Genomic DNA, 24079 nt, shown 5'->3' on the forward strand with positions numbered 1-24079 from the left:
TTTTACTCTTCAATTCACGACTCAAACTCTTTCCAGGAAAGTTGAAATCAAGATGGACGGGTTCTTATACAATTCATGAAGTTTTCTCTTTTGGAGCAGTAGATTTGAAGGACAAGACAGGGAATATTTTTAGAGTTAATGGTCAGAGATTGAAGCACTACTATGGAGAGCAAATGGAGAGGAACTATGCATTTATTCCTCTTGGAGATCCTAATTGATGATGATTGAAAAGTCTGGCTGTAGACTTTAAAACAAGCGCTTATGGGAGGCAACCCATAGATCTATCTTTCATTCTTTCATTTATTTTATTATCTTTATTTATTTAAGTTTTAATAAATTGATTTTTGATGCAGGTTTATTTAGCATGAATAAAGAGCTGAAAAATTCTAATCCGCGGAAGATTCACCATGAAACCAGGGAAGCTCCTTTATTTCTTCAATCCTTTTTACTTTTGCATTACAATGAGGACATTGTTTAGTTTAAGTTTGGGGGTGTAAACTCCTATAATCATTTGATCCTCTTGTTTTCTAAGTCTTGGGTTGTTGATGGGTTGTTTGATTCTCTTACCAAGCATGCATTGGAGTAAGATTGAATTCTCTATGACTCTGAAATTTGTGATTGAAGATGGTTTTGAGAAAAATTTTCAAAAATTTTCTTTTATGTCAAGTGAAGTTTTGTGGGTACTTTGGTTTAAATCTTTGACCTTGAACCCAATTGAGCACATAGTCGTTTTTCTCTTATTCCATTTTGCTTATGAAGAGAAGAAGTTGAATTAATTGAAAGAGGGAGGTTCGATTTTGCTTTGCTCTAGAATCCGTTGATGGGTCCTTAAGGCGAAATCCTAGTTGAGACCAAATATTAGAGAAATGATCTAGGCATTTCTTTGGCATAACCAAAAAGCTTTCCCAGCCGTCCTAAATGTCATGCCATCATTACATGGTGTGTTTCCATAGTCAACCCCCTTGAGCCTTCATAAGCCTTTATTTATTCTTTGAACTACATAAACCATGCCAGCTCTAAGCCTGAAAAACAATGAATCTACCTTTGATAGTTTGAGAAAATACTTTGGTGGGGAGTTACATTTAAAAGAGAAAAATTAGTTTCATGATGAACTGTATTATGTTTGCTTTGTTTAATCAAAGAAGAAGAAGAAAAAGAAGAAGAAAGTAAGTGACTGAAAAAAAAAAAAAAAAAAGAAGAAGAAGAAAAGAGAAAGAAAAAGAAAAATAAGTCGCTAAGCGGAGTGTGAATTACCTCAGATTTTGTTAAGGGAATTGTTAGTATTACATCAGTGATTACAGCAATAATAATGCCACAAGTATGAGCATATTACCAAGAAAGAGCTATGATTTGAATCATGTGGGTTTCTCTTTTAATGTTCTTTTCACTAAGTATTTTCCCAGTTTGATTTAATTTCCCATATTCAGTTCTTTCTTAACCCTCACCCTGTGGCCTATCATTACAACCTTATTAAAGACCTTTTGATCTCTGATTTTGGTGTTGACTACATTAGTGGAGAGGATTTCTGAAAATTGGACTTATGGGGTTAAGTTTTAAGAGAATTCTTCTGATTTTGGTTGTTCTACTTTTATCTGAGTTTGCAGGTGGTTTGAGGTTAAATTGACTATATCACACACACACACTCAAGGTCTTAGCTTTAGGTTGAAGTAAACGCCTAACTCTTGCTTGACAAATTGCAAAATTTTTGATTGATTTTCCTGCCATCTTTGATGTTAAAAGAGTAAGATACTAGAGATGAAATCTAAATTCATAAAAGCTTGGTGAGTGATGATACTTCTCTTTCGGGTCGAGTCGATATTGCCTAAACTATCATTTGCTTTTTTTTTTTTTGTTTGAGGACAAACAAAGTTGTAAGTTTGGGGGTATTTGATGACTTGCAAAATTTCATATTGTAGATTTTACAAGTTCGCTCGAGCGGAGGCTTTTGGACGCTCGAGCGAAATCAGGCAGAGTCGAACGCTCGATGTGCGCTCAATAGGACGCTGATTACGCCCAAAGAATAACGCGGTAGTTGTAGCACTATAACGCCCATCCTTGTCCTTGTGGTGGGTCCTTTTTCATATCGATTTTGATAAAAACCGACGGGAATTACGATTCCTTTTCAATCTCTTTTCCATACATACCAGGATACAAAAGACTCCATGTTATAAACAAAATCTCATTTTTTCTTGATTAAAACTTTCAGCAGAAAACATTACATTACATAATTCAAGCTTTTAATGTGAAACATCTTGCCTAGGCCTTCGTGCTCTTCCCCTTGGGCTGTGCCTGTTTTGACCTGTCATGCTCATCTGGTGCCTGGGAGGGCACACATAAAAACTAAAATGACTCGATGACTCGTAAGCATTACTTCATACAATCAAAATATAATAACATAGTTTTTCAGTCATGTAGTTATCATTCCATACATACATATCTTACGTAGCATGCATACGTCTTTCTTTTCGTTTGAAAACGTTTCGAGGTGGGGTTTTTTATTTAAAACATGATTTCTTCTTTAAAACAGTTCCCCACGCATCGCTGCCTTCGTTACTTAAAGAATCTTTTCATGCATTTATATTTCTACGTACATTCATGCATGCATACGTTCATTAAATCATCTTTTCTTACTTACGTACATTCATGCATTCGGTCCATTCATTCATACATACATACATGCATCCATTCTTAACATGCATTCGTTCATTCTTATCACTTTCATGTGGCCGTTGCACACTGTTACGCCCAGTGCGCTGGGGTTAGCGGTCTTTTGGACCTGATTCCGCCCATGGCCGCAGGTTGGGAATCCATTCAGTCAGGGTGCAGCACTGGGTGCACTACCAGTTCTACTTACCCGGCATTGCAATCTGCCCATTTCTTTGATATCATTTCCAGTCCAGTCCATGTGGCCATTACGTATTTTCATACATCATACATTCAAACCGTTCATTTCTTTACAGTCCTGTCCTTTTTATTCGTATCGTTTAAAGCATAATTTTCTTTATTTTTCCTAAAAGTTGCTTTAAGAGAAGTTTCTTTAAGAGGAAACTAATTTTCTTTCTTTTCCATTAAAGTTGTTTTTAAAAAGAGTTATTTTATTTTAGAAAAGATAGTTTTCTCTCTTTATCAATCCTTACAGTTCTTAACAGTTATAACGTCTTTTAAAGCTTCATTTCGTTTCTTTTCATCAATATACATACAATACGTACTACTTATAGCACCCATTCACATGCATACACGTACATACTTTGGGTGCATAAAAAGGGGCTGCCAAGGAAGGCCGTTACGTACTTATACTTGAAAACTTACGTTTCATTTTCCTTTTTTTTTTACAGAAAAACTTTCGTTTTCTTTTCCATTTTTTTTATAGAGAAAATTCTAGAAGAGTATGAACGTAACACTTACCTGGACTTCATGCCATACCCAATTCATGCAGTCCATTCATGTGCGTGTCAGATGGCAACCTACATGCATACACATAACTTTATGTCATCATCTATCTAATGCATAAGTAACTATTCTAGAAAATAGAACTATGCTTTGCTTGAAACATTCTCTATCCATCCCTGGGCTCTTACGTACTATTTACTATGCTAAAACTTTCGGGGTCTTATTCCTTAAAGTGAACCTCTGTGATTCACCTTAGGTTAAGACACTAAGATCTCTGTCTCGTTCTTCTATTTACACAATCCAACGCATGATTCTGACATACAGAGCCATGCGTCCCAACCTTAAACTATATACTCTTCACTACTTTCACGTATCCTAGCCCACGCTACATCCTTATTTCCATCCATTCAGGCTACATGAAGTCAGCCAATTCTCTGGCTAAAATACCATGTAACCATGATCAGGACAGATTACTCATTACATATGATAAATCTGTCTGATACACTTGTCTTGCCAGAGACACATGTATCTCATCCCCTTTTATCACCTAAGAGCAACTTATAATTCCAATAAACGCCTACTTGTATAAACAAGCTCCAAACTCCAATACCAACTTGTTAAGACCCGGTCGATAGGACTTTTCCTACTTCCCGGCTCTTTATAAGTTCATCCCAACACTTAATGGGAGAGGATTACATCCAAAAATGCACCTCTGTCACGTCACGTAATTCGAGATAAATCCCGAGTCACATCACGATACCCATCATGCTTCCGCTACACGCTCTGATACTTCTCCATCACTTCCTTATACTCTTAGTCACAAGTCAGTCTCAAGGCAATACCCGTTACCTTGGACTACAGGATACATCACTACTGCTTCGGGACACTGTTACACAGTTCCCGCCACTTGACAAGAGGACTGCATCCACAAATGTGCCTCTGTCACATTATGCAGCTCAAGACAGAATCTCGAGTTACAATACGGGGCCCATTGTGCTTCTGTTGCACTCTCTGATACCTTTTCACCACTTCCATATACCTTTAGCCATAGTCAACCACAAGGTAAATCTCATCACCCCGGACTACAGGCTATGTCACCATTGTTTCGGGATACTGTTACACAGTTCCCGACACTAGACCATACACTCCACACTTCTCTGCTACGTCATCCAACCCTTCGTGACACGCCATCCAGTGTATCACGACCTCGTATAGAGTACACTCACGTGAACTCTCTTCCATCCACACTATGACAACATCACTATGATACATGCCTCACGGTGCATCGCTACGCGACACGGAGTACGGCCACGCGTACTCCTTTCATTACAACACTCATCATCATGATGCACATCACACGGTGCATCGCCATACAACACGGAGTACACTCCACGTGCACTCCCTTTCTTCTACGCCACACATCACTACAGCACACGTCACACGACGCGTCGCTGCATTACACAGAGTACGCTTCACGCGTACTCTCTTCACACTACACGCCGTATCACAACTACGGCATCCATCTCATGTCCACACTTCATAGCACAATCCACAATACTATAATTCAAGCCCAACACTTCCCAACTACATTTCGCTTCACAACTACGCAGTAAACTCCACAATTACTAATAACGCAGTCTACAATCCAATCAATCAACTATTTTAAACGTAAATAACTAGAGATAGAGGGTTATACCATCGACGGGCTAACCCGTGCGTTGTTCGCTGCTTGTCACGGTTAAGCGTCGGAGGAGCGTACGTGGCAGTAACACCGCGTACGGTCGTTGTCCACCACGTAAAGTGGTAGTTTGGGCTTGAGAAAAGCCAGGCGTGGCCTTGGAAGGCTCATGGTGGCCTCGTGGTGGTCGAAGGTGGCGGAGCACGGCGGCATCATGCTGTGAACAGTAAATCCGAATGGTGGGTGTTTGCTTGAGGTGGTGGAAGACCATAGAACTTCATGGGAAGCTAGGGAAAGGTAGAGGAACATGTGGTGGAGCTGTGGTAGTGAGGTGGTGGCCATACGGTGGCTCACGGCGGCGTATAATTAATATAAGATAAATTCTATGATTATCTTATATTAATTTAAATAAGAGTTTTCAACGTAAAATTAAACATCTTAATATTTTAAAACAACTAAAATATTTAATATAAGATATTATTCACAATTATAATATTTTCAGAGCTCATTAAAATATTATAATTGTGCTACATTAAAACAAGCTTATCTAATAATACTGAAAATATCTTCTATAGATATTTTTCTATAGATATCTTCCTTAGATATTTTCTATAGATATTTTCATAATATTAAAAGTATCCATAAACTTTAAAATATCTATCTTACTTTGAAATTCGCATAATAACTTTCAGAACACGCCATCGAGATACAACACGTAGGATAAGATTCAACATGTAGATCGAGGCTAGTCAGATAGACTGACTCTCGACACGTAGAGCAAGGCTCAGCACATACACCGAAGTTTGACACGTGGATCAAGGCTCATACGTAAAGAAGAAGAAAGAAGGAGCGGATATTACAAGCACAGCTTTGGGGTGTCGATTCCACAGGGAGACAAATTAAAAGAATAGCAAGAGGAACAAAGAAACTAAAGAAAAAATATTAAATAAGTAATAGAGAACAAAGATTAATTTTAAATGTAAATTCAAGTGAAGTAAAGTGATTAACAGAAAAAGTACTCAAATTTAACAAACAGTAGAGCGTCGGGAATCCCTTGCACAAATCTGGTATTTTAATTATTCTTAATTCATTGGATAACTCAATTAGGAACTCAATTCCCGCAATTCCCAATCGGAAGGTATAGATTTATAAACCAGACTTAAATCAAATGTAACCCTTTGAAAAAAACATTCACAACTTTTAAAAAACATCAATTACTACCCCTATTGATAAAATCCAATGACGACAATATACTCAAAAAACGATATTGCAGCAAAAAAATAAATCAATATAGATAAATAATTGATCCAAACATAATCAAAGAACTAATCCATTCAATAGAAAAAGCATGACTGAATCCATAAATACAATAAATTCTATGATTATTGGGAGAAGAAAACATCAACGATGAATTGAAAATGATAAAACAAAAGAGTTTTAGCAATTAAAAATCAAATACATGAATTAAGAATAAATTAGAAATACCATCTAATGTGCAAGTTCATCCCTAACCCTACTTGAGAATTTAGTTACCCATAAATATAATGGACAACAAAAATCTCCAGAGAAAACTGAAGCGAACGGTGGCCATGGAAGTAATTTTCTCCTCTCTTCAGATCTGCCTCTTGTGTCTCTTCCTCCATTTCGTGCTAATGATATGCTTATATAGGGTAAGAAAGAAACCCTAATGTCCTCTTGATTTCCGCATAAAAAAATCGCCTAAATTTTAGGACTTATCTTGGCAGCCATGTACAGCCTTCAGGGGTTCGAATTTGGAAATCCTTATTAGAGACAAAGTTATAGCCCTTTAAGATAGCTCTTTTATAAACTCTGAAATTAGACATAAAAAAACTGCTTAGGAGTATCCCAACGTAAATAGAAATTCAATTTAAGAATACACATTAATTCTTATGATTTCTATTCACATTTTAGTATTTTAGTCCAATAATAGGGTATATAGAGTGCACTTTCGCACACTCATCAGACGCTCAAGCGAAATCAGGCAGAGTTGAACGCTCGATGCGCGCTCGAGACCCCGCTCGAGCGAACATCGTATTTTGACAGATTTAAGGTTTTCCACCGTCGCACCATATAAAAGGAATATTTCACTCTAGGGCCGCGACTTTTGACTGGAGAACACTTCTTGGGACCGAAAAAAATAGCTAGAGGGATTCAAATCATCTATTTTGGAGAGGGAATTCCAATTATTGCACGTACGTTGGAATCATACACGAGCACGGACGGGAGAAAAGCGTTGAATCGTTCCCTTGAGCTTTTGAAGACGAGTTGCGGCTGCAAGGAGGATTTTTCAGTGTTTATTTTCTTCCAATCTCCTCAGAATGATTATGGTGAATTCATTTATGTTGAATTCCATTTCTAGCATGAGCTAAATTTTCTTTATTCTAGGAAAACGATGTAACCTATTTCTGAACTATGCTTGATTGTCTACGCTAATTTAATGCAATTCTCTCTTTGTTTATCTGAATTATTCTGAGTTTATTGCTTCTAATTAACTGGCCCTTGATTAGATGATTTTTAATCTTGTGATATGCTATCGAAAGAGGGAATCATAGGGTAGATCTTGAATATTTCAGCATAGGTAAGTATAGAGATTGAAAGACTTGTATGAACCTATGTAGTAATTAAGTCATTGGTTTTATTGCTTTCTTGCTTTATTAAATTTGCATATTCTTGTGTGAATTGATAAACAAGAGTCATTTCCAATTGACTATCGAAAGAGGCTTTTGGATGATTTAGAGATTTGCTAATAGATAAAAGAGAATTAAATTAAGTTAACTGGATGAGAAAAGCATAGTAAAGAATTAGGTGAAATCGATTTCCTAGAAGTTTTCTTCCCCATTAAGTTGATCTTCGAAGGTTAGTTTTAATTCCTTTGCATATTTCTCTGTGAGTCGATTTTAGTTTAAATTGCAACTACAAAAATCTTAGTGATTCCTCTAGATAAAATCAAGTTTAGTATAATTTTGGTATTTGGCAAACGTAAGGTACCAATCCCTGAGGACGATACTCTTCTTATTACTTTACTATAAAACTACGATACTGTGCACTTGCAGTTTTGCACCGGTCAGGTGACCGTTAAGAATCGGTATCCTCTACCACGGATTGATGATTTATTTGATCAACTTCAAGGATCCCAAGTATTTTCAAAGATTGATCTCCGATCAGGGTACCATCAGTTGAAGATTAAGGCGGAGGATATTCCAAAGACTGCTTTTAGAACGAGATATGGACATTATGAATTTTTAGTGATGTCCTTTGGATTGACTAACCCCCTAGCCGCTTTCATGGACTTGATGAATCGTGTCTTTCAGAAGTATATTGATCAGTTTGTAATAGTATTTATTGATGACATTCTTATTTATTCAAGAACCCCGGAAGAACATGTGAAGCATTTGGAGGTTGTTCTTCAAGTTTTGCGGGAGAAGAAATTATATGCTAAGTTGAATAAGTGTGAGTTTTGGTTACAAAAGATTTCTTTTCTTGGCCATATAATTTCAAAGGATGGTATTTCTGTAGATATTGCAAAGTTGGAGGCGATAGTGGAATGGCCTAGACCAAAAACTATTCAAGAAATTAGAAGCTTCCTTGGTCTTGCGGGGTATTATCGAAGATTTGTTGGAGGGTTTTCTCGCATCGCAGTTCCTTTAACGACCTTGACCCGAAAGGGTGAGGAATTCATATGGACTACAGAATGTGAGAAAAGGTTTCAGGAGCTCAAGGAGAAACTTGTGACGGCAACTATTCTTACTATACCTTTGGGTACGGAAGGATTTGTGATATACAGTGATGCCTCACACAAAGGGTTGGGGTGTGTTCTTATGCAGCATGGAAAAGTTGTAGCGTATGCTTCGCGTCAACTTAAGGATTATGAGCGCAACTACCCAACCCATGATTTAGAGTTGGCTGTTGTGGTATTTGCCTTAAAGATATGGCGACATTACCTTTATGGGGAACATTGTGTAATTTATACGGACCACAAGAGTCTAAAATATTTCTTCACTCAAAAGGAGTTAAATATGAGGCAGCGTAGATGGTTGGAGCTATTGAAAGATTATGATTGTAATATCAACTACCACCCCGACAAAGCTAATGTAGTTGTTGACGCCCTTAGTTGGAAGTCTTCTTCTGGCACTCTTAGGAGTATGTATACTCCCCAGAAATTTGTTCTTCTAGATATGGAGAAGCTGGGAGTGGAAATGGTGAAGGATGTACAAGCAAGGCTGAATAGCCTAGTTCTTGGCCCGACAATATTGGACCAAATTAAAGCTGCTCAAAGTGAAGACCTTAACCTCCAGAAGATCAAAGCAGATGTTTTAGAAGGAAAACAACCTGATTTTGTTATTTCTGGTGATGGATCATTGCGATTTAAAGGAAGATTGTGTGTACCAGCTAAAAAGGAACTAAGGGATCTAATATTGAGGGAAGCACATCGGTCTCTATACACAGTGCATCCAGGTAGTACCAAAATGTATCGAGACCTGAGACAACACTACTGGTGGAGCGGAATGAAATGAGACGTGGCTAACTTTGTAGCTCAATGCCTGACATGCCAGCAAGTTAAGGCTAAGCATCAAAGACCCTCGGGAGTACTACAGGCCACTACCAATACCAGTTTCGACATGGGATGAAATCAGCATGGATTTTGTAACTGGATTTCCTAAAGCCCAAGGAGGACAAGATTCTGTGTGGGTGATTGTCGACAGATTATCGAAATCAGCCCACTTCATACCAATTCAGATGACTTACTCGATGAGTAAGTTGGCAGAGATATATGTCAAAGAGATAGTTAGGTTGCACGGAGTTCTGTCCAAGATAGTATCAGATAGGGACTCACGGTTTACTTCAGCATTTTGGAGGAGCGTGCAAAGGAACTTGGGGACATAATTGATTTATAGCACTGCTTTCCACCCTCAGACAGATGGGCAGCCTGAGAGAACAATTCAAATTCTTGAAGATATGTTACGGGCATATATCTTGGACTTCAAGGAAAGTTGGATAAAATACTTACCATTAGTTGAATTTGCCTACAATAATAGTCACCAAAAGAGTATCAATGCGGCACCATATGAAGTTTTGTATGGGTGCAAATGTAGATTGCCCCTTTATTGGGACGAGGTTGGTGAGAAAAAGATGTTGGGCCCTGACTTAGTTCAAAATATGCAAGAAAAAGTAGCTATCATTAGAAAGAGGCTTGCCCTAGCTCAAGAGAGACAAAAGAAATATGCCGATCATAGAAGAAGGGAGCTGCACTTTGAGGTAGGAGACAAAGTATTCATTCGGGTAGCTCCAATGAAAGGAGTTATAAGATTCGGCAAGAAAGGCAAATTAACCCCAAGATACATTGGCCCATTTGAGATTCTTGAAAAGATAGGAGCAGTTGCATATCAACTCACACTACCCCCAGAATTTTCAGTCATGCATAATGTTTTCCATGTTTCAATGCTTCAAAAATCTGTGCATGACCCTACACATGTGTTGGATTATGCACCTCTCTAAGAGCATAAAGATTTCTCATACGAGGAAGCACCAGTCCAAATCTTAGATCGGGAGGTTCGAGTACTTTGCAATAAAACCATTCCGATGGTCAAAATGCTTTAGAACCACCACACTGAGCAAGAGGCAACCTGGGAACATGAAGACGACGTGAGGATTAAATATCTCACTCTTTTTATTTAAGGTACGTTCAATCTCGAGGACGAGATTATTTTAAGGTGGGGAGAGTTGTAATACTCTAGTCTTACTATGTGAGTCTTTACATCATTTTATTTTATTCCTTAAGTTAAATATGTTCACGTAAAGATTTTTATTATTTTATTTAGATGGATGTGTTTTTACTTTTATGTGGGTTGTTAAAATAAATTAAGTACATGATTTTAAGGCCTTATAGTATTTTCTCCTCAAATCCTAAAATTTTATTATTTATGAAAGAGCACAAATGATTCCCAGTTCCCACCATTGGATTGGTAATTAGAATAGTTATCTTCCTAAATCTAATCCTAACCCTCCATTTCCTTAAGCTTTTAATGACCAAAAATTTAACTAAGCCTTCTTCTCTTATGAACCGTCGGTCTACATATAACAAATGAAGAATTTCCTCTTCAAACCCATCGGTCAACACCTAATAGATGAAGAATTTCCTCTTCAAACCCATCGGTCTACACCTAATAGATGAAGAATTTCCTCTTCAAACCCATTGGTCTACACCTAACAAATGAAGAACAAGTCTTCTTCATCTCTCTTTCCATGCTAGCCAACGCCACTTCCCTCTTTTCTTCTCCTCTTCAAGAAATCGAACTCCTCTCATTTTCTTCAAGCTTTGGACTTTCACTTCACCTCTTGAAAGAATCTAGGAGCTTAAGGTAAATTGTTTAATATGATTTTATGTGATTTTGGAAGCTAACTAAATTGTTTAGTTTATGTTTTGATGTTATGTTTTATATATATACATATATGCTCTGTTTTAAGGGATTAAGTATTTATATGGGGATGTTTTGATGTTATGTTTTGTATATCTACATATATGCCCTATTTTAAGGGATTAATTATATATATAGGGCTGTTTTGATGTTGTGTTTTGTATATATATAATTATGTTCTGTTTTAAGTGATTAAATGCATATATGGAGCTGTTTTAATGTTATGTTAACTAAATTAGCTATCTTCTTATGTTACTCTTGTAAGGATTTGTCGAGAGGGTAGTTATTTGAAGTAACATTAAGGGTAGAAAACAGCATTAGATTTATAATTTTTTTAGCCATCGTTAAAAAGGGGATCTAAAGGATGTTGGATGAGTTTTAACACACTTGTTATTTATTGGATTAGGATTTTCTGAAGTTAAAGGGGTTGCACCGGATCGAGGTAAGTAGCTATGACCATGCGCCCACGCCAAGTTCTCTTGTGGAAGAATATATCTCTATCTCTTTCCAAACGTTCATCTAATTAAAGAATAAATGAGTTTATATTATGTACAAGTCTTTTTTGGTAGCCCCTGTTAAGTATCCTAGCGATTATAATTGATTGTATGTGTATATGGTAATGCATGCATGTAGATCCTAAGTCATGAAATTTTTTATACATGCTTCTTCAAATAACTACGATTTTATTTACATGTAAGCATGACATAAAATGCTATTTTTTCAAAATAAAAGCATTTTCATCGGACTAAGGAAGATATTGAAAATGTTGATTTCAAAGAAAGAAAAGGAATAAATTAATGTATGAAAATATATAATGGCCACAAGAAAGGAAATGATATCAAAGAAATGGGCAGATTGCAATGCCGGGTAAGTAGTATTGGTAGTGCACCCAGTGCTGCTCCCTGACAGAAAGGGGTTCCTAACCTGTGACCACAGGTGGAATCCAGGTCCAATAGGACCGCTAACCCCAACACAAGGGGCGTAATGGTATATTGGCCACAAGAAAGTGAAAGATTAAATGAAGTGTATGCATGAAGATATGATATATAAGTATGTATGAAAATAAGAAATAAAGATTTTGCATGAAAGTATGAAGCGAGTATATGCATGATAGTAAGAAGTAAGTGTATGCATGATGTTATAGAGAAAGTATATGTATGGAAGTATTGTCAGAATTAGTATTGGTTTATGGATGCATGTTTTCAAAAGAAAGTACTATATGCTTATTAAGTTAACAGCATGGTGTACTGCTTACTGAGCATTATACTCACTTTGTGTTTATGTTTTAAACGTCCAGGTACAGACGAATCTACGGAGGAGCTGAGTATTTCTGAGGAGGGAGGGGCCGATGTTTAGTAGTCCCTGGGTAGTTTGGTTTCTTTTTATGAAGATATATGTTTCTTATGTTTTAATACTGGACCCCACACGGGGATGTTTTATTGAGTTAACTTCTAGACAAGATACCTTCGGGTATAAAGTATATAGTGGGGTAATGGAAACCCCTCTTGCTTTAAGTTAGTTTCCTTTTGTAAAGACTGAAGGGACTGAGTCCCTTTTTGTTTAAAGTAGTTATGTTAAATAAATGGATGATGGACTCTGAGAGTCCTTTGTAAAGGAATGTAAAAGTATGTCTATTAGATGTTTCTTTCAGTTAGAAATTAGAATTTATGCGTGATGCGTTTGAATCGTCTCGAATTATCTTTTAAAAAAAATTAATAAAATAATAATAATAATACTAATAACAATATGGGAATTCATATATAAATAAATTTACTGTTATAATAGGAAAAAGAATAGGTACGAGATCACGGTCTCGCTCTTGATAGGGTAGGGTTGTGACACTAGCGTCTTGGAATTTTGTCACTCTCAAGCTTGTGGGGGTCACTTTTCAATGAAAAAAACCGCTGCAAAAATTCTGCAGTGTGGATTTTATTGGCCCACCATATTTAAGGATGCAAACATCTATTCGGGATTATATGTGTTGGAGAAAGGCTGATTCCTCCACCCCGGATTATGTGTTGGAAAAAGGTTGATTCTGTGCTCTATTAACCCAATTAGCTGATTGTATTGGCTCAGACCCACCTTCTTGAAATACTGGCATAATCGGGCAGTCTTGGGTCTTATGGTTTGAATCAGCACATATAGAACATGCCTCTACTACTTTCGCAGCCTTCACTTTTTCTGTTTCCATAACTTCTAGTCTTCTAGTCAATGCAGCTATTCGGGCTTGAACATCAGTGTCTTCTTTAAGCTCATATCTGTCCCTCCAGAAATAGCCCTCAGTGGCTGTGCTGCTAATGGAACTCGATTAGTACGAGTGTTCCACTGTTGTGCGCTCTCAGCAAGGTAGTCAAAAAGTGATAATGCTTCATCAGGTTCCTTGCTGAAGAACTCCCCATTGCACATGGTCTGAACAAACTGCTTGCATTCCGGAGTGAGACCAGTGTAAAAATAGCACACCAGCCTCCAAGATTCAAAACCATGATGTGGACAAATGTTCACCAAATCCTTAAATTTTTCCCAACTGGCCTGAAAGGTCTCATCAGGTCTCTGATTGAACTGGCTGATTTGCTCTTGCAAAAACTGAGTTCTCTGAAAAGGAAAAAATTTTTGTAAGAATTCACGCTACATATCAGACCAACTAGAAATGGAATTAGGTCTCAAAGAGTTAAACCAAATCTTCGCTTTATCCTTTAAAGAGAAAGGAAATAAACGAAGTCTAATGAATTCATCAGTAACAGCCCTAGTGATAAAAGTAGCACAAGCCAACTCAAAATCTGTCAAGTGCTGGTAAGGACTCTCAGAATCCATCCCGTGGAACTGAGGTATCACTGACATCATGCCATGCATAATAGAGAAATTAGGTGCATTTTCTGGTAAAACAATGCATGAAGGTATAGTGGTACGAGTGGGTTGCAAATAGTCCTTAAGAGTGCGTGGTGCAGGTGCAACCATGTTTTCTGATTCAATTTCAATTTCATCAACTGTGTATACTACTCTCAACACTCGATGTGACTCTAAGCAACCTATTTCAAGTGTCTCTCACCCATGACATGAAACATCAATCTAATATGGTAGAGATGAGTGGTTGATGCAAATGAGATGAGTAACCGGAGATAATATGGTAGAGAAAAATAAAATAAAATAACAAGTTTAAATTTAAGTTAAACTACTTTCCCCGGCAACGGCGCCAGAAACTTGACTCGCTCAAAAATGAGTAGCACTAATGCTATCCCAAGTGCAGGAGGATGTCGTGTAATAATTAGGAATAAATTCCTAGATCGTCTCCTCAGGGAAAGTTACTTAAAATTAAACTCGTTGAAAAATGTGAAAAACTTCACAAAGAGAAAACAAGAGGATGATATGTGCAATGGATGGAAGAGGTTACTAGTCATGGACTAGATTCATGTTTTTAGATTTTGATTGTCGGATTGGAATGTAAAGGACTAATAGATTAAACTCAAAAATTAATAAAACTAAATTAAGAATTAAACTAAATTAGAAAGTAATTGACAAAACATGTACTGAAAATTGAAAAACCTCAAAATCAATATTCTAGGGTTCATCACAAATTCTCAAATTAAACCATAGCAATTGTAATCACTATTAAAATGAAAACTTAATGAAACAATAAAAATAAATAACATGAAATAAGTAAACAACAAATAACTTACCCAACTAAAACAAAAACAAAAGTTCTCTACCAAACCCTTCTTGCAATAAATTAATCTAGCACACTTAATTAAAAACTTCTAAAACAAATCCTTTGTTTCATGAAACAAACTAGCATACTTGATTTAAACTTCTAAAACAATTCTCTTGTTGCATGAAACCAACTAGCACACTTGAAAGAAATTAAGGTATTACACTTAATGAAATAAAATTCTAAAACAATTCTTAATACACTTAATAAAAATTCTAAAACAACAAAGCATTGTAGCCAAAAATAAAAACTGCCGAACACACAAAATGTTTAAGTTAAAACAAAAACTGCCGAACACAACACTATGTTTAAGTTAAAACAAAAACTGCCGAACACAACACTAAGTTTAAGTTAAAACAAAAAACTGCCGAACACAACACTATGTTTAAGTTAAAACAAAAAACTGCCGAACACAACACTAAGTGTTTAAGTAAAAAAAACTACCGAACACCACCTTCCATTTTCAGCTCCCCCTTCCTCCTCTTAAATAAACTGCCCAGCCGTATAAAAACAAGTTGAAAAATAAAGAGCCAAAGCCCAGCCCGTTTGTCTATGTGTGATCCCATGTGATCTCCTGCTGCCCCAGATGCTAAAGGCTGCTGCATGTCCGAGTGTCCAACGTGATCTTCTGCTGCCTCCCATTCTTCTCCTGCAACGTGCTGCTTTCCAACGAAATGATGCATGAGCTGCTGCTGCATGTGCATGGTTCTGTTCTGTCAAAGTTGAAGGCCAGCTGCTTTATTCTTCTACCGATCTGCTGCACGTTCGTGTGAGTCTCTTTCTGCATGTGTTGCATGTGTGAGTTGGTTGCTGTGTGCTATCCGAATGATGCTATTGATCTCTTGCTGCACGTTCAGCTACTCAGAAAAGAAGGAATAAATTTGCTGCTGCTACACGTTCAGCTCCAGCTCAATTCATGTGCTGTTGTAGAACCAACAAAAGGAATAAAGCCTGCTGTTCTTCTGCTGAATCCCGTAGCATTTCAGTTTGAGTTTCTATAGTCGTGTGTCTTGTGAGCTGTCCGGCTGTGTTTGTTGATTTGTTTCCCTTCCATCCGTGAGTGATGATGCTCCCAAGTTTTCTGCATGTGTGAACTGTTGGTCCCATGTTTTCTGCATGTCTGAGTGGCTGGCTATGAGTTGCTGTTTTGATGCAAAAGAGATTAATAGACAAATATTGCACACGAATCTTGCAGGCACCAGCTGGTATGAACTCGTTGACAGCTTCAAATATTAACTGGCTCTTAGATTCTTTAATGCAGTAAACTAATGGAAACAAATCGAATAGAAGAGGTTGGAACGAGATTGAATACGAGGAAACCGGCAAATAAGAGCATGTTGAACTGTTCTTGTTGGTGAAAGTTGGAACGGTGCTGGATGAATCTGATCTGTTTTGGGGAGAAAATAAAAAGAATAAGACACAATTTGTAGCCAAGAATTTAATGCTGAGGATGCCTTATGGTTATGGGTTGGCAAGAAGTGCTTCTATCTTTTGAAGATGGAAAGATAGCTCAAGAAACCTTATGAACATGAAGAACAAGGAGAACAATGGTACAAACACAAATGATAATGGAAAGCAAGAAAAATTATGGACTAGAATGCACAGTAATCAATAGTTGGTAGAATTCAAGCAGAAATTCATGCTTTTAATCAATTAAAATCACAATTTTGATTTATTCATTTTAACCATTTTTCCATTTAAAACCAATAATAATGTCATGATGAATTTAAAATACATTGGTTTTAAATAGCTAAAATATGCAATATTTCAGCTCAATCAATGCGCTTTGGGCCTATCGTACAGCTTTCAAAACTCCCTTAGGTATGTCACATTATAGGCTTGTTTTTGGGAAGCCTTGCCACTTACCTGTGGAGCTCGAGCATCGAGGTTATTGGGCCATCAAGCATTTCAATTTTGATATGGGAGAAGCAGGTAAGCTTAGAAAATTTCAGTTGACCGAGTTAAAGGAGTTGAGAAATGATGCTTATGAGAACTCTAGAATCTATAAGGCTAAAATGAAAGCGTTTCATGATAAAAATATTTTGAGAAAAACATTTAAGCTTAATGATCGAGTGTTTTTATATGATTCTAGACACCATAAGCACCCAGGAAAACTTTGGTCTAGGTGGACTGGCCCCTTTCTAGTAAGGAATGTTTTTGTAAATGGGGCGATAGAAATAGAAGATCCTAAGGATGGTCAGATCTTTAAAGTAAATGGTCAATGCCTTAAAGTATTAATTGATAGGCAAGTTCCGGAAGTGGAAGACATTCCACTTGTGGATCCAGTCTATCAATCTTGACCACACCACCCAGGTATGTTTTTCTTTATTTATTTTGTTTTGCTTTGTTTTATTTTTGTTTTCTCTTATTTTCTTTCTTTGTTTTTTATTGTAGGATAATTTCATTTCGTCATTTCAGATTACTATTATTGATGCTTAGCGAGCTACCTTCGTCGCTCATCAGGTGTATTCTACCATTTTCAGTTACTCCCCATTCAATTTTGATTTTTAAACATGGAGGACAATATTTCATTTAAGTTTGGGGGTGGTGGTGCAAATTCAGTATTTAAAATGCTTGTTGGAACTCTGTGGCATATTTTCATGTGTCAATTTGTTTTTAATTTGCATCACACATGCATCATTTTCACATGTGTACTCATTTTCATTCATAGCCATCTTCGTGAATTCACCAAACCCACCATAATCATTTTTGCTGAAGCATTCACAGAACCCTTAATGCACTTATCCAAGTCTTGTGGTAAGATGGTGGTTTGACACATGTAGCTAGAGAACTCTTTTGCTTAAGTATTCATGTGAGTTTGGAGAGAATTGAGAGGATACAAATGCAGTAAATTGTGATAAGCGTTCATTGATATGTTGAATTGGGCACTTCTTTTGAGAATATCATTACATGGTTTGTGGTACGATGCTGGATATACTTGGGATATGACGGAGATCAACTTAGGATTAACGTTTGAGCCTTTCCAGCTATCCATTTCCATCATAGATCCCTAATAGCCAACTTTGAGCCAATAAACACATGTAGCTTTTTCTTTTCATATGCCCATATCATCCATGCCTCTCCACATTGGAGTATAACCTATACACAGATTTTCTTACCCTTTTTACTTCCAAGTGTATACTAGGTGTGAAATTTGTATTTTCTTTCTTTAATTTTATCATTTTCAAATTTTTTTTTTAAAAAAAAGAGAAGAGTACAAGTTGCAAAGTGTTCAATTGAGTGAGCTCAAAAAAAAAAGAAAAAAGAAAAAAAACAAAGTTGGTAGAGATGGAAAGAATGCAAAAGTGGCATGTGTTTGTCCATCAAATTGTTGAAAAAAAAAGAGGAAGAAGAAGGAAAAGCATTATTATTTGATGATATAAAAAGTTGGAGAGTGCATCAAGTGAGAAGTGTGGTCTATTGAGATATTTTATAAAATTTCCTTTGTATGTACTTGGAAGTTTTTGAATCTCTTTCATCCTTTTTTTTTCATATAGCCCCGAAACCAAGCCACATTACAAAATTTTGTGTTGACCATTCTGATCCTAGGTAAGCTGTTGGAAAGATTGGTGGAAGTCTCATTTGTTAGTGTTCCTATCATAAGATCAATGTTTGCTTGTTGCTTATACATAATTGTCTAATTTTCCATGAGAGTGTGTATACACCCATTGTCAACTCCATAGAGAGAGCCCTTACACGAAACACTATTATACCCGTGAGTTATGGAGTTGAACCTTTTGCTTGAGACATTCTTGATGTTGCATGTGTCAAGGTTAGTAGTAAGATGATTATGGCTTGGAGAACACACACACACTCTGTGGATTGCTATAGGTGGATTGATCTTGATGTGTTATTGGATTCAATAGATTGTTTTGATATGTGAATTTGAGTGTGCGAAAGTGCACTCTAAATACCCTATTTTTGGACTTAAATGCTAAAATGTGAATAGAAATCATAGGAATTCAAGTATATTCTTTAATTGAATTTCTATTTATGTTGGGATACTCCTAAGCAGTTTTTTTTTTTATGTTTAATTTCAGAGTTTATAAAAGAGCAAGTCAAGCCCATTCAAATTCAGAGGAGGACATTCATGGAGTTTGAGAGCAATTTGGAAGAAAAGAAAAAGAAAAAAATCACAAAATGAAACCAGAAAAAGTCCAAGTCCAAAATTCGCTAGGAGAGAGTCTGGACATACTTTAGTCTTTTGACTGTATCATTTTACTAACATATCGGATTGATACGATTCCTAATACATTGAAAAGCTATCTTAAAGGGCTATAACTTTGTCTCTAATAAGGATTTCCAAATTCAAACTCCTGAAGGCTGTACGTGGCTGCCAAGATAAATCCTAAAATTTAGGCGATTTTTTTATGCGAAAATTAAGAGGATATTAGGGTTTCTTTTCTACCCTATATAAGTATATCATTAGCATGAAATGGATGGGAGAAGACACAAGAGGCAAATCTGAAGAGAGGAGAAAATCACTTCCATGGCCACCGTTCGCTTCAGTTTTCTCTAGAGATTTTTGTTGTCCAGTATATTTATGGGTAACTAAATTCTCAAGTAGGGTTAGGGATGAATTTGCACATTAGATAGTATTTCTAATTTATTTTTAATTCAAGTATTTGATTTTCAATTGCTAAAACTCTTTTGTTTTATCATTCTCAATTCATCGTTGATGTTTTCTTCTCCGAATAATCATAAAATTTATTCTGTTTATGGATTCAGTCATGTTTTTTTTATTGAATGGATTAGTTCTTTGATTATGTTTGGATCAATTATTTATCTATATTGATTTAGTTTTTTGCTGCAATATCGCTCCCTGAGTAAACTGTCGTCTTTGGATTTTCTCAATAGGGGTAGTAATTTACGTATTTTAAAAGTAGTGAATGATTTTTCAAAGGGTTAAATTTGATTTAATTTTAGTTTAAAAATATATACCTTCCGATTGGGAATTTCGTAAATTGAGTTATCCAATGAATTAAGAATAATTAAAATACCGGATTTGTGCAAGGGATTCCCGACGCTCTACTGTTCGTCAAATTTGAGTACTTTTTCCGTTAATCACATTGCTTCACTTAAATTTACATTTAAAATTAATTTTTGTTCTCCATTACTTATTTAATATTTTTCTTTAGTTTCTTTGTTCCTCTTGCTTTTCTTTTAATTTGTCTCCTTGTGGAATCGACACCACAAAGCTATGCTACAACTACCGCATTATTCTTTGGGCCACTTTTCAATGAAGAAAACCACTCTAAAAATTCTGCAGTGTGGATTTTATTGGCCCACCATATTTAAGGATGCAAACATCTATTGTGGCTCATGTGAAAAGTGTCAAAAGTTAGGAGTTATATCCCGTTGTAATATGATGCCCTTAAACCCAATTTTAGTGATTGAAATTTTTGATTGTTGGGGCACTGATTTTATGGGACCATTTCCTCCTTCTTTTGGATACCAATATATTATTGTGGCAGTAGATTTTGTGTCAAAATGGGTAGAGGTAGTAGCTTGTAGGAGCAACGATAATAGGACGGTAATTAAATTTGTCTAAGAGAATGTGTTATCTTGATTTCCATACCATTGGTTTCCCTCAAGCCCAAGACGTGACATACTCCCCTTATCTTGCCTTGGTTAAGCTTCTAACCGGAGTTAAGATCATTAATCAACTTAAAAGTCATTAGTTATCTCAAAACCATGTTTCAAGATTAATTTCCTGTTTAATTCTTTCTCACCGTTTTTATATGGACATTAATACTTTTTTATTGTTGTTTTCCAACATTCTTAGAGCGGAATAGAAGATTACACTTGATCTACCACATTTCAATACAAGGAAAGTCACTCCAGTACCAAAGTCACCGTCGATCGCCACCTAGGCGCACCTCTATGTGCATTGCAATTAATCGGACTCTAGCCTATGCTGTTTACACCATTTTCTCACGGGAAATATCATCAAATACATCACACCTTAACTGTTGTAACTCAGTTCCAGCACAGGACGAATTCAAACGAAGAAACCCGTCTTTTCTTTCATTCTTCCAATTGTAGCCCACATATGCCATACTATTGGTTTCCCTCAAGCCCAAGATGTGCCATACACCCCTAATCTAGATTTTGTTAAGCTTGTGACTGGAGTTAAGCGCATTATTCAACTACAAGTGATTATTCATTTTTAAACCATCTTCTGAACTTAATTTCCTTTTTAATTATTTCTCTCTTTTTTTGTATGGGTCTTATTGCTATTATTGTTTTGTTTGCCTTCGTTCTTGGAGTGAATTAGAACATTAGACTTGATCCACCACATTTCAATGCAAGGAAAGTCATTCCAACACCAAAGTCACCGCCAATCGCCACCTAGGTGAACCTCCATGTGCGTTGCAACTAATATGACCCTAGCCTATGCCTTTTATACCAATTTCTTGAGGGAAATCTCGTCAAATGCATCCCACCTTAACCGTCTAGCTCAGTTCTCTAGCATTGGATGAACTGACACGAAGAAACCTGTCTTTTCTATCGTTCTTCCAATTGTAGCCTTAGATGTGCCATACGCTCCTTATTTGGCTAGGGTGAAACTTGGAACCGGTGTTAAGGGTATTAATCAACTTACAAGCGATTACTCATGTCTAAACCATGTTTCAAGCTTAATTTCCTTTTTAATTCTTTCTCACCATTTTTATATGGACATTAATACTTTTATTGTTGTTTCGCATCATTCCTAGAGTGAAATAGAAGATTAGACTTGATAAACCACATTTCAATACAAGGAAAGTCATTCCAACGCCCAAGTCAGTGCCAATCGCCACCTAGGTGCACGTCCATGTGCGTTGCAACTAATTGGACTCTACCCTATGCCGTTTACACCATTTTCTCAAGGGAAATGTCAGCAAATGCATCCCACCTTAGCCGTTGAAACTCCATTCTAGCATTGGACGAATTGACTCAAACAAACCCTTCTTTTGCTTCATTCATCCAACTGTAACGCACAGATACCATACCATCGATTTCCCTCAAGCCCAAGACGTGCCATACTTCCCTTATCTTGCCTGGGTTAAGCTTGTAACCAGAGTTAAGATCATTAATCAACTTACAAGTGATTAGTCATCTCTAAACCATGTTTCGAGATTAATTTCCTTTTTAATTCTTTCTCACCGTTTTTATATGGACATTAATACTTTTTTATTGTTGTTTCCCATCATTCTTAGACCGGAGTAGAAGATTACACTTGATCCACCACATTTCAATACAAGGAAACTCACTTCGATCGCCACCTAGGCACACCTCTATCTGCATTGCAGCTAATCAAACTCTAGCCTATGATGTTTACACCATTTTCTCTCGAAAAATATCATCAAATACATCACACCTTAACTGTTGTAACTCAGTTCCAGCACAGGACGAATTCAAATGAAGAAACCCATCTTTTCTTTCGTTCTTCTAGTTGTAGCCCACATATGCCATACAATTGGTTTCCCTCAAGCCCAAGATGTGCCATACGCCCCTAATCTAGATTTGTTTAAGCTTGTGACTGGAGTTAAGCGCATTATTCAACTACAAGTGATTATTCATCTTTAAACCATCTTCTGAACTTAATTTCCTTTTTAATTCTTTCTCACTTTTTTTGTATGGGCCTTATATTGCTCTTATTGTTTTGTTTGCCATCATTCTTGGAGTGAATTAGAAGATTAGACTTGATCCACCACATTTCAATACAAGGAAAGTCAATCCAACGCCAAAGTTACCGCCAATTGCCACCTAGGTGCACCTCTTTGTGCATTGCAACGAATCAGACGATAGCCTATGCCGTTTACACCAATTTCTCGAGGAAAATCTTGTCAAATGCATCCCACCTTCACCGTCTAGCTCAATTCTCTAGAATTGGATGAACTGACACGAAGAAACCTATCTTTTCTATCGTTCTTCCAATTGGAGCCTTAGATGTGCCATACTCCCCTTATCTTGCCTTGGTTAAGCTTGTAACTGAAGTTAAGGTCATTAATCAACTTACAAGTGATTAGTCATCTCTAAACCATATTTCAAGATTAATTTCCATTTTAATTCTTTCCCACCCTTTTTTATAAGGACATTAATACTTTTTTATTGTTGTTTCCCATCATTCTTAGAGAGGAATAGAAGATTACACGTGATCCGCCACATTTCAATACAAGGAAAGTCACACCAATGCCAAAGTCACCGTTAATCGCCACCTAGGCGCACCTCTATGTGCATTGCAACTAATCGGACTCTAGCCTATGCTGTTTACACCATTTTCTCATGGGAAGTATCATCAATTACATCACACCTTAATTGTTGTAATTCTGTTCCAGCACAGGACGAATTCAAACGAAGAAACCCATCTTTTCTTTCATTCTTCCAATTGTAGCCCACAAGAGCCATACCATTGGTACCCCTCAAGCCCAAGATGTGCCATACGCCGCCAATCTAGATTTGGTTAAGCTTGTGACTGGAGTTAAGTGCATTATTCAACTACAAGTGATTATTCATCTTTAAACCGTCTTCTGAACTTAATTTCCTTTTCAATTCTTTCTCTCTTTTTTCGTATGGACCTTATGGCTCTTATTGTTTTTTTTTGCCATCATTCTTGGAGTGAATTAGAAGATTAGACTTGATCCACTACATTTCAATACAAGGAAAGTCATTCCAATGCCAATGTCACCGCCAATTGCCCCCTAGGTGCACCTCCATGTGTGTTGCGACTAATCGGACCCTAGCCTATGCCTTTTACACCGATTTCTCGAGGGAAATCTCGTCAAATGCATCCCACCTTAACCATCTTGCTCAGTTCTCTAGCATTGGACAAACTGACACGAAGAAACCTGTCTTTTCTATCGTTCTTCCAACTGTAGCCTTAGATGT

The 24079-nt window shown here is 36.7% G+C and overlaps 1 protein-coding gene across 1 annotated transcript in view; it reads left to right on the forward strand.

Annotated features, from left to right (window-relative positions):
• Positions 1-9603, forward strand: part of LOC122298862 — a 30984-nt gene extending 21381 nt beyond the window's left edge. Inside the window, exon 3 of the mRNA XM_043108709.1 lies at positions 8158-9603. Coding sequence (XP_042964643.1) covers positions 8158-9603 — 1446 coding nt within the window. The remainder of the gene's footprint in view (positions 1-8157) is intronic.
• Positions 9604-24079: the final 14476 nt, after the last annotated feature.

Source organism: Carya illinoinensis, chromosome 16, assembly GCF_018687715.1.
Source record: "Carya illinoinensis cultivar Pawnee chromosome 16, C.illinoinensisPawnee_v1, whole genome shotgun sequence".
NCBI classification, from domain to species: Eukaryota; Viridiplantae; Streptophyta; class Magnoliopsida; order Fagales; family Juglandaceae; genus Carya; species Carya illinoinensis.